The 18,054-nt window shown below is 43.6% G+C and overlaps 2 protein-coding genes across 2 annotated transcripts in view; one reads left to right on the plus strand and one right to left on the minus strand.

Moving 5' to 3' along the window:
- Positions 1-2,288, minus strand: part of LOC103760838 (glutamine amidotransferase-like class 1 domain-containing protein 3A, mitochondrial) — an 8,179-nt gene extending 5,891 nt beyond the window's left edge. Inside the window, exon 1 of the mRNA XM_029960993.1 lies at positions 1,991-2,288. Coding sequence (XP_029816853.1) covers positions 1,991-2,288 — 298 coding nt within the window. The remainder of the gene's footprint in view (positions 1-1,990) is intronic.
- Positions 2,289-6,329: 4,041 nt separating this feature from the next.
- CLN5 (CLN5 intracellular trafficking protein) lies at positions 6,330-17,937 on the plus strand. Its single transcript, XM_025895004.2, has 4 exons — positions 6,330-6,472; positions 8,047-8,212; positions 10,126-10,351; positions 12,900-17,937. The coding sequence occupies exons 1-4, from the start codon at positions 6,411-6,413 to the stop codon at positions 13,409-13,411; spliced, it is 966 nt and encodes a 321-aa protein (XP_025750789.1). The 5' UTR covers positions 6,330-6,410; the 3' UTR covers positions 13,412-17,937.
- The last annotated feature ends 117 nt before the right edge of the window (positions 17,938-18,054 follow it).

Consider the following 18,054-nt stretch of genomic DNA (forward strand, 5'->3'; position numbering starts at 1 on the left):
CCCTCCTCCTCCTCCTGCCGCGCCTGCGCTGCTGGGCTGCGCCGCGGCCTCCGTGTTCTGCGGCCGCACGGGCGAGCGGGGTGGGAAACAAAAGCCTTTAAACAAAACAGGTTCAGGCGTATGTTCGTCTTCATCTCTCTCCTGGCCTGCTCCCCGCAGCGGGGCAGTGCCGTGACCCTTGGAGTGCTGTAAGACATCTGCATTCCTGTCGCTAGTCCCAAAGTTGCTCTGCTTCCCGCGGGACCTCGCAGAGGCTCACAGCTGTACCTGTGAAGTGGTTTTGCTTGTTTGTTTGTTCGTTTTTCATTGTTTTGTTTTGTTTCGTTTTGTTTTACGCATACGGCTATAATGGAGTAGTGAAAATTGGCATCCAAATTGCTTTGGAAACCAAAAAAAGTGGAGTTTGGGTAGAGGCCAGCAGTACTGCTGGGTCCTGATGCTGTTTGTTTCAGTGATACTCTAGGTTATCAGACCCACGTACTTTTTGGCACCCTTAACCTCATACTGTCTTCTAAGGAGCTGCTCCATTTTAGAGCAGCCTTCTTCTTTCACCCACTCCCAGCTTAGTTCCTAAGGTGTTGCTCAAGGCAACCAAAGGGAATGCATTCCTAGTCTCCTTGTTAGGACTGTGCACACAAATGGCACACCGGAGATGAGCTGTATTGACTTTTGGTCCTTCATTTTTCATGAGCTGTCTTTCTTATAATAGGAAGAAGCTTGGGCTTCATAATGAAAACTTACACTTTTACTGGACCAGAAGGCTGAAATGCTGGATCTTGTAGAAAAAAATGGGAGTGTCTTCAAAAACTTGGAGTATGGGTTTTTTTGCAGAGGACACAGGAGTGCGTAGGCTTGGAAGAAAAAAAATGACATATGAAGGTAAAGTCTTTTTCTGTAGCAAAACACTTTCAGTTGAATACTGATTGGCTGGGAGTCTGTGTGGGATGATAGATAGGGAGATTCTGGAACAGAAAAGGGCCAAGATAGGGAAATTCCCTGCTGAAGGGCAGACCCCTGGGCAGTGTTTGCTCCAAATGAATGTAGGGCTTCAGCTCAGTGTCCACCACAGCCCACACTCTGCCTCTTAGGATTGAGCAGGACTGCAGTGACTCCACTGAGAGTCTCCAGACTTGCAATCCCCCTGGAGTCTTCTTTATGCTTAAGAGGTAGGAGGAAGCTGCTGCCTGGAAGGAGTTTAAACTCATTGTATGTTTGGAGATATGAGTGTAGTTCCAAACTCTGCTGTGTGTTAGGGCCAGGATTAATGTTAGAGCTGGGAAACTGAGCACCTTCAGAACTGGAATACCCTGCTTCTTTCTGTCCTGACTTACTGGCTAGTCTTTCTGGGTGGACCTTGGACCTGAACTGTCAGTAACCTCATCTCCATTCTTGTTTCTGGCCCTGTCTCTTAGATCGACCTCAGATTCACATTATAGGTGGCCCTTTTTCCTGTATGGGTCCTAGACTTGTTTGGGATGTGATATTCCCATCCTACTTCACATCCTCCATGTCATGTCTCTGTGCCAGCTCCATAACTGCCCTGGCTCTGTTCTTTGATCTAACTCCAACTTGCTCGTGCCATGTCCCTGCCCTAACTTTGTGACCTTGTCATGGCCCTCTGTGTCTGTCTTAGGTCCGTGTTTTCATCCCAGCTCATGATATGTCTTTGCCCTGGCTCTGCATCATCCTGAAGTAGCCCTGTCATGACTCTTTGTCCTGGGCCAACAAAAGCAAGTAGCAACAAGAGCATTTCACAAGGAGTGCACCTCTAAAGCCAGATCTTTGCAAGGTGAGAGGACACACCTTGATGGAAGAAGAAGCTGTTGTCAAGGCCTCCAGTGCACTAGTAGCCCCATAATTACCCTGGCTAACCTCAGCTGTGGCCCCCACCCACACACCCTCTGGCCACCAACCTGTGAGCTCTATGTGAACTTAGGCCTGGACATCCAGACATCACCTGGGCTGTGCTGTAGCTGTGCATGTCCAGTACCATCTCCTGTTGTCCTGACATATGGGCTGGTCTTCCTGCACAGCCAGTGAACCGATGCTATGGGTAGCCTCATCTTCAGTCCTGTCTCCTTGGATACAAGTAGTGTAATCTTGGGCTTGGCTCTACCCTGCTGTGTCTGGGCCTGTTGCTGGATCCAGCCACTACAACATGGGTGTTCCCGTTCAGAAACTGAATAGCAGTGGGGTTCCATGAAGAGTCCAATCACTAGAAAAGTCCTTACTGATGAGGCAGATCCAAGGTTAAGCTGGGGTGACAGATGCATGGGTTGGGTCCGCATCAGTGGAGTACACAGCTGGGCGCAGGCATGGCTGCAGTGTAGTTCAGGTGGGAGGCAAGAGCCTTGGGAGGGGGCCCTGCTGAGGTGTCTCAGCAGAGCAGAAGCAGTTTCTGACTTTCCTCACAACAGTTTTTATCAGACCTTGAGCAGTCAGCGACACACCCTGAAGGGGAGAGAGCAGGTACTGTCCCCTTCAGGCTTCAAGGGGTTAATTACGGCTTCGTCCTGGATCCTGACCCTTTTCTTACTGCTCAGGTTTTGAGAAAGATGTTTTCTCTAGTGGAAATCCTGCTGTAATATGCATTAGTTGCCTAAGAACAGATTTTCCTATTAGCTTAAATTTGACTTGGAAAGCTCTTTGTATTTCACAGACTGCATCCAGTCGACTCAACAGTTCACCTTGCAGCAGATTCCAATGAGTTCCTCTCAGCTTAAAACTCGTGATGAACTTCATCTGTGTCCTTATCTGAACCCTCATCCTATCTCTAAGGCTTCAGCAGAGCTCCCCTAGAAATGCAGCTTGGAAATAAATAATTTCCCTCACATGTCCCCTAAGATGGCAGACAAAGCAGGGACTGCTCCGCAATCCCAAATGCTCACTGAATTCCACATCTGTCCTGAGCACAGCCCTCATCCTAACTGTCAGGGTCTTGGAGGACCTGAAGGGAACCCTTAGCACTACCTTATACAGTCACAATGCCCAGCCATTCTCCCTTCCTGCAGGAAACAACATAGCTTTCTCCTGCCCCAACTGACAGTTCAGGTGGCATCCAAGGCTACATAGTAGAGAGCAGGTGCATAGGAGCCCTGTTTCTGGCTCCTTTTCTCAAGATTCCTTTCATACCCCTCAAAGGCAGAGTGTGGACCTCAGATTGATGAACTCCTGTCTTTCAGAGTAGCTTCAGTATGACTTCAGGTAATGTTTGTATTTCTCGGTATGCATCCAGCTGACTCAATAGCTAACATATGCCAGTGGGAGTATAAAAAACCCTCTGTAAGCAGTACAGCTGCCAGATGTGTAGTTTTGTCTGCTGTGATCCATATATATAACCATGACTTTCCTACTGAATGGCATATTGCCAGTGCATAGTCTGGCAGATGTGTAGCTGTGGTGTAAGCACCATCCAGAGTGGCCCTTTTTTGTGAGAGGCTGTTACTTCAGGTTCAACAGCCTCCTTGCTGTGACTGTTACAGTGTGATGACTCATGTACCTGTTCAAAACTAAACTATCTGTTCAAACCCACAACTTTTGGCTGCAGCAGCTGGGTTTGTTTTCCCCTTTCTCTCAGTCCCGTCCATGCTGTTGCTGCCAAGAGCAGAGAAGTACCAGTTTATAATGGGAAATCACTGAGAGTCTTCTTTGTTGTTTCAGGAAAATGTTCAGTTTTCAGTAATCAAAAAAAAAAAAATCTAAGGAAATGAGAAAAATTTAGGAATCTTGTCAACTCCAGAAGATGAGACTGCAGGCAGTCTTCAATCTTTCCTCAAAGCCTGCTATTGGACAAAGATGCAGATCAGCTCTGTGGGTTTATAATGGGGACTTTGACATGTTTCTTCATAATAAACAAGACAGCTGCTGACTCAAATTGCTGATGTGAGCTTTTTAGCTCAAGCATATTTATTCATAAATGTATTAGTCATTTATTTTCTATGTTAATACAGTTTATGACATAAGTTAGGTTGTATGAGAAGAAAAAAACCGAATACCTTGCTGCAAAAGTTTCCTGCAGGATGAAATGAAGTGAGATACAAAAATGCAATTAAAATAAAAAAAGAGAAAAAAAACCCCAAGAGCTTTGCCATCTTAGTCAGTCACCCTAACACCTTCAGCATCCACATCAGCAGAGACTTAATAGTCCACACTGCAAATTTACGTTGAGCCAGAACTAAGAACCTGTTCATACTGCATTTCTAGTTTGGCTAATGAGCAGTTACAGCAAATTCATTATGTCATTACACTTCCTTACCTCCCGCTTTCATAGAAGGGATAAATTATCCTTCCTTTATTTCATAAAGCACTTCCAGAGTTACACATAAAAATCTCTGAACCCAGGAATTACGGCTATATTCCAAACAAACACATATCTTTTGAGCAGATGAAAGAGCTGGCATCTTGTACTACACTCAAGCTAGGAAGTACACATGATTACTAGCATACTTTATTTTCTAAAGAACAAAACCAGAGCTTTACCTTAAAGCAGACACAATTAACATGCATGAGAGAAAAATGAAATATGGAAATACAGGTATGTATAGGTTATGTATATGTGCATTAAATTAACATATGGTGCTGAATGGCATGGATTTTAAAGACAGGCAATATAGAATCAGGTAGCAATGAAGTGAGATACAGAAACATTGCTGAAATTAAAGGCTTTAAAGTTTTCTGAACACCTTTAATAGCCCCAGCATTACTGAAACTGATATTCAGCAGCCTATCCTGCATTTTTATGTAGGATGCAGAGTTTTTTTCACCTCTGGTTTTGTTTAAAGATATAGCCTAACATAGTGAACATAGAGGACTGATTGTTCTTTAGTTTTGTTCAGGGAGCAGGGATATTCCTCTGGCTCCTTATAGTCAACAGTCCACAGCACAGTTATTATTTACCCAGTGAATAGTATGCATCAGTGCTTTCACTTTGCTGACTACCAAACTTTAACCTCCTGGACTCTGATGCCAGTATAGTCAGTTTTGAACTCCATAGAGCTGGAAAAAGCTGTGTTTTCTGCAGGATTGCTGCTGGCAAACTTGTCCTCACAGTTTCTCTTAGTTCGTCTGAAAGAGAGTTCTCACCATTTTCATGAAAAGGAGAGAATTAATTGCTGCATAATCCCCATAACATAAGTTGTTACAACCTGAATAAATGTTCTGAAATGGGTGATATGTATATGAACATAGCTCGAAGCCCTGAAAGGCTTCAGACAAGACTTCTTGGTAGCCTGAAGAGGCTCCGGGTCACAGGGTTTATCACAGCAAAAGCCTCTCTGCCTTTTGGTGAGGCCTCACGTCATTGTTCAGGGACCAGACCCAGAGACCACCCCTCTCCATGGGTTCTGAGTGTGAGGATGGGTATTTGATGTCTTTTACAGAATCACAGAATCACAGAATCAATGGGGTTGGAAAAGATCTCAGAGATCATTGAGTCCAACCTGTGGCTGAACAGCACCATGTAAACTAGACCATGGCACTCAGTGCTATGGCCAGTCTTTCCTTAAACACCTCCAGGGACAGTGACTCCTCCACCTCCCTGGGCAGTCCATTCCTATGTCTAATCACCCTTTCTGTGAAGAAATTCTTTCCAATGTCCAACGTAAACCTCCCCTGGTACAGCTTGAGTCCTGTTGTCCTGTCACTACTTCTCTGGGAGAAGAGGCCGACTCCTGCCTGGCTACAACCCTCTTTTCTTCAGGCTAAATACTCCCAGCTCCCTCAGCCCCTTCTCCTCAGATTTGTGCTCCAGACCCTTCACCAGCTTCAAAGTGTCTCCAAAGCAATGCGTGGAACTACAGACAACAAATCCTCCGGCTAAATAAAAAGAACCCGTAGCTGCCTGCGTCTCCTGAAAACTGCAGTGGCAGTTCAGCCGGGTGGCGTTTTTAAAGGACGATTCGGCACACGGCTGGTCTCTCGGGGAACACCATCCGAGTTGGCTCAGCCACCCTGCCGGTAGGCCCTGCCTCGGCGGGCACCTCGGGCTTTCCCCGGGCCGGGGCGGTGCTGCCGGGCGGTCTTCCCGCCTGCCCTCCCGCCGCGGCGTGCTTCCCGCAGCTCCGGCCGGCTCCGCCATGGGCCCCGCGCGCTGGCTCTCCCGTGGCTTGCTGCCGCTCCTGTGCCCGCTCCTGCTGCCGCCTCGGCGGCGTGGGGGGCCCGGGTCTCGGGCCGGGCTCCGCCCCCCGGGCGGCGCTGGCCGTCCCTACAGGTGAGTGACGCGGGTCAGGCCCGCAGCGCTCTGCGTTTTCTGTTCTGTTTATTAGGCTAAAAAGGCCGTGAAATCATCCCCTTTGTAATCACGGGGCGTTGGTCATTTGTACGGCATGTGGTGTGTTTAGGTCGCTAAGTCTCATGCCAGGCCGAAGGCTGCGCTTGCTGCCTCTGCCTGGAGAGGGATTGCTGCCCCGGGAATGACTGCCCGCCCTTTAAACGCCTTTAATTCCCGCAGAAAAGTTGCGATGAGGAAAGGGGGGTACGGCTTATTTTATTTTTAAAAAAATTAAGTCTGCGTCATACTTCTGCCCGTGGTGAATGCAATGGTACAAAATCCCGTTCGCTTCTCCAAAGCTGCCTGAGCTCCAGGAGAAGTCCTAGTGGTGTTGGAGACAGCAGGAGAGCGCTGTGGCGTTTTACTGGCGAAAATAGTGACAGCTTTGGCTGTGCTGAAGAAATGAACCCCTTCAGGAGGAGGGCTACGCTTGCTATGTGTATTTTATGCGGGTTTGCTGTATTAAAGGGAGGTTTTAACTGCTGTCTAATGCACATCTGAAAGTTTGAAAGCCTGTTGTGTAATTCCTAGCTCTTAAGTTTGCATCAGGTGATGCCTGAAGGAGCTGATCTTGCAGTCACGAGTTGTTCGGATTTTCAAGTAAGTTCACGAGTTGCAAGGCTGGGTCTTGGGATGGTCAAAATTGTAGTACAAGCCTGTTGGTGTGAAGTGCTCAGAAATGTGAGATTTTAATGCTTCTTAACATGGTAACTTCTTGTCACATGCAAGGTGCAGTGAGGGGAAGTTGAAAATGTAGGGTGCAGTCTAGAAACAGGACTTAAATGTGTGGTTGGCATAAGTCTTTGTTTTCCTTGTGTTCTTTTTCCAGCCATACTCTTTAGGATTTTTTTTTCTTGCCCCCACCTCCCTCCCCCAGACAAAACAAAGGCAGACATGCTGAAGTTCCCAGCAAGCTTGGAGAAGAAGTCCAAAGGGAAAAGCAGCACTGTCTCAGTGCTGCTGACCTTCTTATGGTTCAGGAAGTCCTGTGTCCTTGAGTCATCTCATGTCTGGGGTATTTATGCCATTCAGTAGCCCTAGGCAACTGAGTATGTTAGACTCTCAGGCAAACTTTACAAGATCTGGACAAGCTGTGTATGCCTTGTTTTAAGTGAAATACAGTGAGTGACTCTGAAGGAAATTGGAAAAGGAAGACTTGTGAGAAAGGTTCTTTGATGTTTGTGTAGAGTATCATAAGTAAGCAGATTCGGTCTTTGGTTTTTGAGGTTTAATAGGAATGAAATGGAAACAGTGATCCTAGCTAGGTTCTTAGACCTCTTTTTCTAAATTAGCATAGAGCAATGAAATTTTTTTCTGATATTGGCAATATTCTAGAGTAAAAATAACTTCATCTGAGGACCTTTTACAATAGAAGAGGAAGAACAAACTGGTCAATCCCTGTATAGACAAACTGTTAGAAGAATGTTTTTGAAACAGATTTCAAACTATCCTTTATCCAGCATCTGTGTCTGTCTGATTTTGTGAGTATGTCACGCTTTGTAATCTGTATCATTTGCACTCCTTCATTAATCAGTACTGTGAACAACATGACTTGCATTCTTGAGCCTTAAATCTGAGGTCCTGTTTCTGCAGGTGTGCACCTCAGCAGCCTTTCAGACTTGTGTACTCCAAGGATTGCAGTGCCTGGATCGCAGAATCAGTCTTTGGGGGTGGCCGGACACTTAAGCTCTCCCACTTGGGCCCTTAGGAAGGCATGAGAGTTCCTCCAGCTGCGAAGCTGTGTTTATCATTCTGTGTGCTTCTCCTTCTCAACACAGGCGCTTTGATTACCGTCCAAAAACTGATCCTTACTGCCAGGCTCGTTACACCTTCTGTCCCACTGGCTCTGCCATTCCAGTTATGAAAGAAGAGGATGTCATTGAAGTGTATCGATTACAGGCTCCAGTATGGGAATTCAAATATGGAGACCTACTAGGACACTTGGTAAGGTGATATTTTTAACAAAGTTATAGTGGCAAATTCAGCTGAATTCAACAGCAGTTGTCAAGAATGGGAGCTGTAAGGTTGGGACATGCTTGTATAGAAGAGTGTTAAAGCACACAAGCTAGCCTAGCTGTAGGAAGGATACTCAAAGAGCACTAAGTTTCAAATAAAACTTACAGAATTTAGTTCAGCTAAAGAAAAGAGCACAAACAGCACTGTTGGTGAGTTTGAATGTGTTCCCCCATATAGCTGCATATTGAGAGTGTTTTGTATACACACACCATTATGTTTGGGGTATCTTTTCTTCTGTGCTAGCACTGGATCAAGAAGATACTTTTATTTATCTTCTTATATCAGATGAAGTAGTTCCTTAGTGCGTTAACTTTTTTATTGTTAAAAACTTGTATTTGCTTGAACGTTGATACCTTTCAGGAGAGGACAGCTACCTGGTCAGAATGGTAGATCGTGAGGAGCTGGTTGCTTTTACAGTTCTTTCTTGAATGTAATGACCAGTATGGAATTGAAGTCTCCATTCATGGAGTCATGCAAATATGAAAGAATCTCAACTTTAGTAATACTTATAGCTATAGCAGTAGCAAATTTAAACTTCAAAGAATGATTCCTAATGAATAAAGAAATTTCAGTGAACATGATATAGCAGCATCAAAACCAAGCACACTGAGTCAAAAATGGAAATAGATTCAAATATTGTTGCTTCAGTTGTTAATTAAGGTCGAATGTATGTTTTTACTATACAGCTTTTAAAAGAAATATTTACCTCATTCCTTTTATGGCTTTCATTACCAAGATCTGTTTTTGGTAACTTGGTTCTGCTCTTTATTACTCTGATGCCCCTATGAGGTTTGTATCAGGGTGAATTTATGCTGATACTTTTGGTCTGTGTTTGGCCCAGACAACTGTAAAAGTTTTGTTCTTTCTCTGCCAAGTTTTGAGAAAACAAGTACTGATAAACAGGTACCTCGTCCTTGGAGAAGGAGCTTCTTGTATAAACTGTTTTAATTGGTGTTCTGTGATTGGCTAATTGTCCTCCAAGGTCACTTGAAGGAGAAAGTGAAGACTATAATGATGAAGTAGCACCCCCAGACTCATTTGGAAAAGACCCCCGAGTGCAGTACGCAGGCACAGGGAAAGCCACGCATGCACAGAAGAGATGCACTTACATAACTAAGGGGTGGGATGAAGAGCCTCTGGCTGGGCAGTGATGACCACTCCTGCCTAGGTTGAGGTCACTCAGTTAATTGTATAAAAGCAGATAGTGCTTTCTTGGAGGGGAGCTGGCTTCACACCAAGGACAACGTTGCCTTTTGGCAGGGACGCCTGCCAGTTTGTGAACTTACTGACTCTCCAAGGATGCAGCTTCTGCTATGGGTAATTATAGGCATGCTAGATTGGTAAGATAACTTTATAGGCAACAGCTGGGTGACTGGGGAGGTCGTGCTGGGGGCTTACTTCTCTCCTCCTTCCTCCCTTTTGGGTTTGTTTGTTTTGTTGGCCACCTCTTGGTAATAAATATCTGTTTTGTTGAGCTTTCAACGGTGTTGTGGTTTTCAAGATTCAGTGTGGTCCGAACCCTCCCTAATACAGAGGTTAAGGATTCAAAAGTCAGCTTGAGTTTTGATGATGAGCTCCCACTGAGAATCTGCCTCTAAGTAACAGAATTTATGATGGATGGGTAGATAAGCTCTGAGACAGCATGATAAAAGTATGAGTGTGATTCAATCTAGTGTGTTGTGCATCAGTGCGACTGAATCCAATGTTACAGAAACTCCTTCCCCTCCTCTCACCCTGTTACAGAACAGCTCCCAACATCTTATCTTCTGTACAGACCAAGCTGAAGTTGTTATAATGTTAAAGTTTTGGGTTTTAATTGTTTGGTTTTTATCTTTTCACAGAAAATTATGCATGATGCTGTGGGTTTCAGGAGCTCTCTAACGGGCAAAAACTACACAATGGAGTGGTATGAGCTCTTCCAACTTGGGAACTGCACATTTCCACATCTGCGGCCTGGCATAGATGCACCGTTCTGGTGTAACCAGGGAGCTGCTTGCTTTTATGAAGGAATAGATGATGCACACTGGAAGGAAAATGGAACTTTAGTTCTTGTGACTACAATATCAGGTAGATTTGAGATGCTTTGGATAATGTTAATACAAAATACAGAGTCAGCCTTGTCTTTATGTAAAGCAGTATCTTTTAATTTATGTTCTGTAGGTTATTTGCAGTGTTAGTCACTGATGCTAATTTCAAACACTCTCTTTAATGCAGAAAGTGGCATGAGGCTGCTGCCTTTTGAACAACACACTGAAGAGTTGTTAAATGAGAGTCATGTGGTATTGCTGTACCAAAACACTTGAGTCTCTTGAGTGTAAAAATAGCAAAACAGCTTATACAGAGCCATTATGGACTCTTCACATGGCTTCACCAAAACAAAAGCTTGTACTGTGAAGTGGCAGATGAATGCTGAGATAGAAAAACTTGAAAATATGTTCATTACTGAGCAAACAAATAAGGCATATTTAGAAACAATCTCAAAGATAAAAAAAATATTAGTCTCTATTTCCATCTCCCCATTGTCTGTCATAAAAACTGTGCAAATGTCCCCAGTAATAGGTCTCTGTCATACATTGTAGAACAAACCTACGACTTACACCTGTAAATACACGGATGATCTCCAGAATAGCTTCCTGGTACATACTGAACATTGCAATCCTAAAGTGAAATGGTCATTTAATAAATCTAATTGATTGGTCTACTAATAGAATTAATGTCTTAGAAAAGAAGTTCATTGAGGACTTGGAGAGTTGCATTTTTTGTGACTAAAACCACTTACTCTCCGAAGTTAATGTAGTGTACAAGGCACAGTGGAGAGTCAGCTTACAGTTAGTGTGATGTGGTGCTTTATGTGTGCCCACTTCCACTTTTAGCAACGTTGCTGGCCTCAGTCTCTAGGTAATCTGTCCAGTCTCTTAAGAAATTCTAGGCAGTTCTTTCAGCAGTGAAGTAAAGCAGAGCTGCTTTCCTGTGAGTTTGTGGTTCATGACTGAAGTCTTTGATGCCTGATGCAATTGGATTCTTTTTTATGAACACCAAGTTAAATATTTTCATATGGTTCTAGAACTTTTAATGCTTCCTGCCTGAGTGGATTATTTGATGCCCAAGAAAGGTGAGGTTATGCTGGTTCCTTGTGGAGGCACTGTTACTTCCTTGTTTCTCTCACTTCTCATTTCCAAGAAACTTTTAGGGAAGTAGTATATCAGAGGGCTTTGAATTGTCTAGATTTGACTAGGAATCTGAATGTTACTGTGGAAGAGGGTGAGGGGATGCAAGCACAGAGGAACAGCATCACGAGCTGAACTTGCTTCCTTCAGAGAGCAAGCAAAAAGCATCCCATCTCATGGGATAGAGCTTTAATGTATGAAATGGCTGGATCCTCTTAGACTTTGTGAGATTCTATAGGGCTGTTGGTCATCATCGTCAGACACCACAGTGAAGCCATCTCATTTCCTTTTAAAGCCCATCAGAAAGGTTAATGTTAATGTAGGAGTATGTTTCTTCTGTGGAAATAGGACAGGACAAACTCTGATTTTTGATTGTCTAGGTATCTTCCAACATACTGTCAATGCAGCCATGCATTAACCTGTAACACTTCTGGTTAATTTGCGATGTTAAGGCCAGAACTTCATATTATGTCCATCTCAGTCTTGTTAGGAGAAACTAATCCTTTTCAATAACATGCCTTACAGAATATGCAGTAGGAAGCTAATGGGGTAGGAATTAGAGAAGATAAGGGGAAACTTCAAACCCATCTACAGTGTATAAGTACCATTCTTGATACAGATTTAATGACTTGCTGTTCTATTAAACCAAGTCACAGGCAATTAAAAAATAAAGTACCTAATCCTTCCACTAAGCAGTGATTGTTACGTTTACCATGAAGTCCGAAAGCTCTCAAGTGGGGAGTGAAGAGCAGTTATAATGGGGTAGCCTGGGAGGCGAATGTCCAGAGCTTTAGTTACTCAGAGGTAGTAGCTAGCAGCGAGACAAGCTGAGTTAGGGATGTCTTCATCATTCCAGTTGTGAAATCACCATCACCTAAATACTCCAAACCCATATTCTAAATAAAAAAATAATCTTCAAGGTCTTTAAGTTTACTGGTCTTCACATCCCACTCATCATTTGGCTCAGTTCAGCTTTGCTGGCTGAGGAGCTGCTAAAACAGCAGGGTGTTTCAGTCTAAGGTTTCTTTTGTGAAGAGACATGAAAATTTCTGCCCTGAATTGCTGAATTTGGTTAAAACTTGAAGTGCAGAAATACCTGTTGCTCTGGTGAGTGCTTTGTCAGCATGTCTTGTATATTTTACTACCTGCCCTGTTTGTCTGCACGGATAAAGGAAAATGAGAAGTGTCATGGTTCTCTGATGTTTGGATGTTCTGCCATAGTAGGAGGAAGAGGGTCAGAAGAAGGAATTAGTTTTAAATAACTTGCATGTAAATGTGGTTTATTCAGTGGGGTATCACTTCTCTCTCCAACCTAAGCCTTGTGCCCATGTATGGTTAGGTAATGTTGTAGGTAAACTTTTGCAGGGGAGGGAGGTGAACCTTGAAAAGTATTCTGAGTCATGTGTTTGTTACCTTGTCTCTGTAATACTTATTTTCATCTCTTACAGGAAACATGTTTAATGAAATGGCACAGTGGGTAAAATATGACAATGAGACTGGTATTTACTACGAGACCTGGACAGTTCAGGCAAGTCCTGACAAACAATCAACAGTATGGTTTGACTCTTATGAGTGCTCGAAGTTTATACTGAGAACCTACCAAAAGCTGGCTGACTTAGGAGCTGTATTTAAGAAGATACAAACAAACTATACAAGCATAATTTTATTCAGTGGAGAACCTATTTATTTGGGAAATGAAACGTCTATTTTTGGACCACTAGGAAACAAGACATTGGCAGCAGCTATAAGAGACTTTTACAGTCCATTTAAACCTCATCAGTCAGTCAGAGAGTTTTTTGTGGATCTTGTAAGAATAATTGATCGTGTCATCTTGAATCATCAGTTTTACCTCTTCTACAACTTGGAATACTGGTTTTTACCTATGAAGTTTCCTTATCTCAAAATAATTTATGAAGAGGTCCCTTTACCTGTTGGAAGCAAAGAGTCCTTTGGTGTATAGCTGCTTACTGAAGAACCAAACTTGCCCTTATGTCAGATTTGGAGCATTACCGTGATGGTGCTAAAGGGTCATACGTTTCAGTGCTAACTGTAAAAGTTGTGTTGGGAAGGCTTTGCCAGACACCATGAAAGAATATGCATTTTTTTTTGTTATTACCTGTATAACACATGAAAGCTTCAGCATCTATGACTTAGCTTCTGTGTAACCATGGCCATGTGCTGAGGCTCCTTTGGCTGAGCTTGGCAGTGCCAGAGGGGGAGTGGGGAGGCAGCAGCCTGCTCTGGTCTCCACATGCATGGCCATGCCATAGCAGGTAGCACCTGACCACCTACAGAGGTGGGACTCAGCATTACAAGGACTAAATCGGCTTATCTTTGTCTTGGAGCTAAAAAACCTGAGTGTCTTCATGTGTTCAGTTCCTTCAACATGTGCCTTAGACTGGTAGTTCTGTAGTTCTTTGGTTTGTAAACTGGGACCCATAAACTGTTCTCCAGTGTTCAGTGGCGGTGGGGGAAGGGGCAGTGAATCTACTAGAAGATGGCATGGGTGGTATCTTTTAACCACTTTGCTTCATTCACCTATACTGTAACACAATACAGATGGATCTTCTTTAGCTTTGTGTGTTCTGTAGCACAGAGGAAAACAAAAGTGCCTCTTTTGATGCCAACTTTGATGCATAACTGCAGTGTTCTAGCAGTTTCCTGCCTTAAAGTCTACTTGAGGCTTCAGTTAGGTCAGTGTCATAGAACTCATGGGTATATTCCTTTCAAATTTCTTTAAAAAGCATAGAACCCTTAATATGAAAGAAGCAATGACAGCTTGTAGGGTGTTAACATTGGAGTTAAAAATCTGTGCTTGTCCCAGAATTGCCCATAAAAGGACACTGCAGCTCTTGCTGGCACTGATGCTTGCAGTAGTGGTGCTGTGCCAGCTGCACGATCCTTGAGTCCTGTTCCAGGTTCAGCCTAGAGCAGCTTAGCAACTAGTTTGTTCCCTTTAAACTCAAGTGACCAAAGCCAAGGAAACACTGGCTTTCTGGAAACCACTGAGGTGCCTGCACACAAAAAATACACCTGCAGCAATGTAATCATCTCCAAGTGTAGGCAGCTCACTTGTATTTTTTTTAAACTAGCTGCAGAATGAATAGCCCTCCTACAGAGGTTATTGCTGTCTCATGGCCAAGCAGGAACACAGAAACCCAACTCTGCAGTTTCATTTGGCTTGAGCCAAGCTAATAGCCTGCTGCAGCCAAAGAGGGGTGTACACAGTGATTTGATTCAAATCATAAGAATGGCAGAAAATTAACCTTGTATTTAGAAAGTCACTAAAATTGATCAGTTGAATTACATCATCGTGTAAGGGGATGAGCATGAGAGCTTGTGTGAGAGTAATGAGAGGATGAGAACAGCTCTGTGCATGGAAAAGCTGCTAATTACTTCCACTGGTAGGTGAAACTTCATTTTCTGCCTCAGATTGAAAGACTTTGCTCTTTTTAGCTAAAGTCACAAGCCCTCATGGCTGAACTGAGCTTTGGATTCTTTAGATTACTGTCATGGTTTCACCCCAGCCAGCAACCAAGCACCACACAGCACCACCAGGAAGGTAATCCAAGAGGCACTAGGAAAATTAAAAAGGGTGCAGCAAGCCTGTCTACAGAAGTTAAGATTCTTGTTGATGACTCATTTCTGTGACTTTGAGACCCTCAATGTTGTTGAACGTACATTTGTCTTCCCCGGGAAAAGCCACAACCTCAAAAACCAGTGTCTGAAGCTGTGAGGGGGAAACTGAATCACAGAACCAAGCCAGTAAAAGTCCCAAAAGCTTCTTCTCTAGTATTTGCTAAGCTGGAGAACTTTGGGAGGCTGAAGTAGATGCTATGGCAGGGTACGTCATGCTCCCTCATAGCAGCCTGACAGTGCTGTTCATTCACTGAACAGTACTTCTGTGTCTCTACTCAGAACCTAAGGAGCCTACACACCAAAGTAATTCTTTTCCCCTAGTAGCTGGAGTATTTTGTGATGCATACAAGAGCCTTACAGAACTGGAAACACTGAATTCTGAAATACACAGCTAATGGTAGCTGAATCATCCAGCTTCTAACACTCAAAAAGATGGGTATTTGTGAACCAGCAATAGAGAGCTTAAGACAACTTAACAGAGCTGACTGGTTGCAGAGGTAAAAACCTCATTCTTAAGGAACTTGATAAAAAATAGTTTGTGTGAAAGATGTAATAATTTTTCGTGTGTGTGGTCAAATGTAACTTCATGGTTCTGTCAGTACAAGTGTATAATATCCTGAGCTTTTTGTACTTCAATATCAGCCCTTCTCACTTTTTCTATTTCATCTGTACAAACTGCCTAATTTAGCATGTTTTACTCCTGCCTTACTACTCTGGTAATAGGTAGTAGTGGTTCTAGGAGTTGATTCAAGAGAAAGTTACATCCTAGCATGTATTAGTTGCAAGTTAGAGGACAGTAAATTTCTGGCAACAAAGATGAAGACAACAGGACAGTTATTTGTCAAGGATACTGCATCCCTTGGTGGTAGAAGCAGCAAGAAGCAGCTGTTTGAGGCGAAATCTGGGTCCATTCAGCAATAGATCACACTGCCAATCACTTGGGGATTCTTCCACACAGCCACGTGTGTATTCCAAGTCTGTTTCACACTTTGAATTCTACCCTCAGTTTAAAGGTACTAATTATCAGTGGAGGAGTTGCCCTTTATTTAACATACCTGAGTTCCTTCTGAGGTCAGTATTTATTCCTGCTGGGCACACAATTGGAGAGCGAGTGAGCCTCTCAACTGGGGAGGGTTTGTGAAAGTTAATTGTTCAGACTGAATGCACAGCTGGGTGGGAATAAACTCCACCAGCACAAACTGCAGTCCTGGAAGAGGTGCAGTTGTTGAACAATTAATTGCACTGGAATTAGCTGAAGTTGTTGAGTGCAGTGCTCTTTTGTAGGCAGAATCCAGAATCCTTGAGTTAGGCCTTCAGAATTAGATCCAGAATAACACAGAGCTGATGAATAGCCTACTTCTGCAAAGTTTAGACAAGCCTAGAATAGGTCCATAAAGATTACACTTCTGTCACTTAAAAAGCAAGTGTTAGATGTCACAAACGGCTTCTGTGCACCTGATGATCTGTTATAGTTTGCCACTGAAAACCACCTATTGACCTCAAGCATCTGAGATGGACAGCCTCCTCCTGAAAGTCACACAGAGGAGCAGAAATAGTAGGATCACACCTGGCATCTCACTCACAGCCAGGTGGTACTCACAGCACTTGCCCAACAGTAGGAACCAGGGGACTGTCCTTACTGCCAGGCTCAAGGATAAGCACCTACTTTCTCCAGTGGCTGTGTCGTCGAGTCTTTACTCACGCTTTGAATACAGGACTTGTTCATCACTTTAGACTGTGTTTGTTTCTGCTCCCTGCTGTTATGCAAGCTGCAGTTAAGGGTACAAATACGCAGTAATTCTGCAATACAACAATTTCCAGGTCTGCACACTGGTCTTGTGCAAAACTGCTTAATTGTTACACCACTGAGCTGGGGGGCTGTAACCCACACTTCATTCCAGGAGAGTTCCCAAGTGAGGCAGATCCTGGCTGGTCACACCTCAAGGACTGAGTGTGCAGCTCCTGCTCCCCAAAGGGCCGTGCAATGAAAATTGCTGGTACAAATGGTTTCTGCTTTCCCCCTCACAAACCCATTCACAGATGTTCTGGATTAGGAGAGCTGCCGCCTTCAGTATCGTAACTTGTAGGCCCTTGTGTTCAGAGGTAAGATTTGTCACTGCACGCATTAACAACTCCTACCCAAGACTGAACAACCAGGCCAACATTGGATTGGATTCTTCCAAAAACAAGAAATAAAAGGTGAAGTCAGGGAAAAATGATGCAGCTGTGACACCCCTGTTCATGTTTCTAGTGAATTTCATGAGTCTGTGGTAGTCATTACTACTTATGCCATGATTTTTATGTATTCATTATTCATTTGTTCCAATGTGTAGAAGACAAAATAAAATGTAAAAAATTTGCTAAAAAAGAGCATCGTAGCAACTCTCTTGCCTAAGTATTACAGCTGGACTGTTTGAGCTAAGGATGCTGTAATTGGTTTGGTGTATAAAAATTGTTGACCTTCAGCAGAAGAGACAACTGCTTTCAAGCTATTGTCCTTGAACATATTGATAACCGTTACAATACTCTGTTGCATCCAGGAAGGACTTTTTGAAGTCTGTGCAACAAAACAGAGGCTTTTCAGAACAAGTCAGTTACCTTACCGGTGAAGGAGTTCTGTTAAAACCAAACACTTGTCAGGGTCTGACCACAGGTCTCTCTGTGAGCAGCAGAATGCTGGGTTGCAAATACACGAATTCTCAAAGTTGTATGTGGTATTTAGGTTGTACCTTTCCTTTCAGTTATTCCTGCTACCAGCATGTTGGTAACTTACCTTGCGAGTATCGGGACCTCTGTAGTCAAGGTCCAAAGAGGTGTTACTAGTGGGATTGTTACTAGTGGCTGTGTTACTAGTGGGATCGCCTCACTTTAATGTAGTGAAAACCTGTCCTCTTCCCCAGACTGCAAGTGTTACTCCACCTTATAATACAGGCAGTTCTGAGAGTCATATTACAAAAAACATGG

This window comes from Manacus vitellinus, unplaced genomic scaffold, assembly GCF_001715985.3.
Source record: "Manacus vitellinus isolate BGI_N305 unplaced genomic scaffold, ASM171598v3 scaffold_2_pilon, whole genome shotgun sequence".
Taxonomy (NCBI): Eukaryota; Metazoa; Chordata; class Aves; order Passeriformes; family Pipridae; genus Manacus; species Manacus vitellinus.

Coding starts and splice junctions, on each gene's coding strand:
- CLN5 (XM_025895004.2), top strand. CDS start 6,411: ATGACTGCCCGCCCTTTAAACGCCTTTAATTCCCGCAGAAAAGTTGCG. Junction 8,213..10,125: donor GAGACCTACTAGGACACTTG/GTAAGGTGATAT, acceptor ATCTTTTCACAG/AAAATTATGCATGATGCTGT. Junction 10,352..12,899: donor TCTTGTGACTACAATATCAG/GTAGATTTGAGA, acceptor CATCTCTTACAG/GAAACATGTTTAATGAAATG.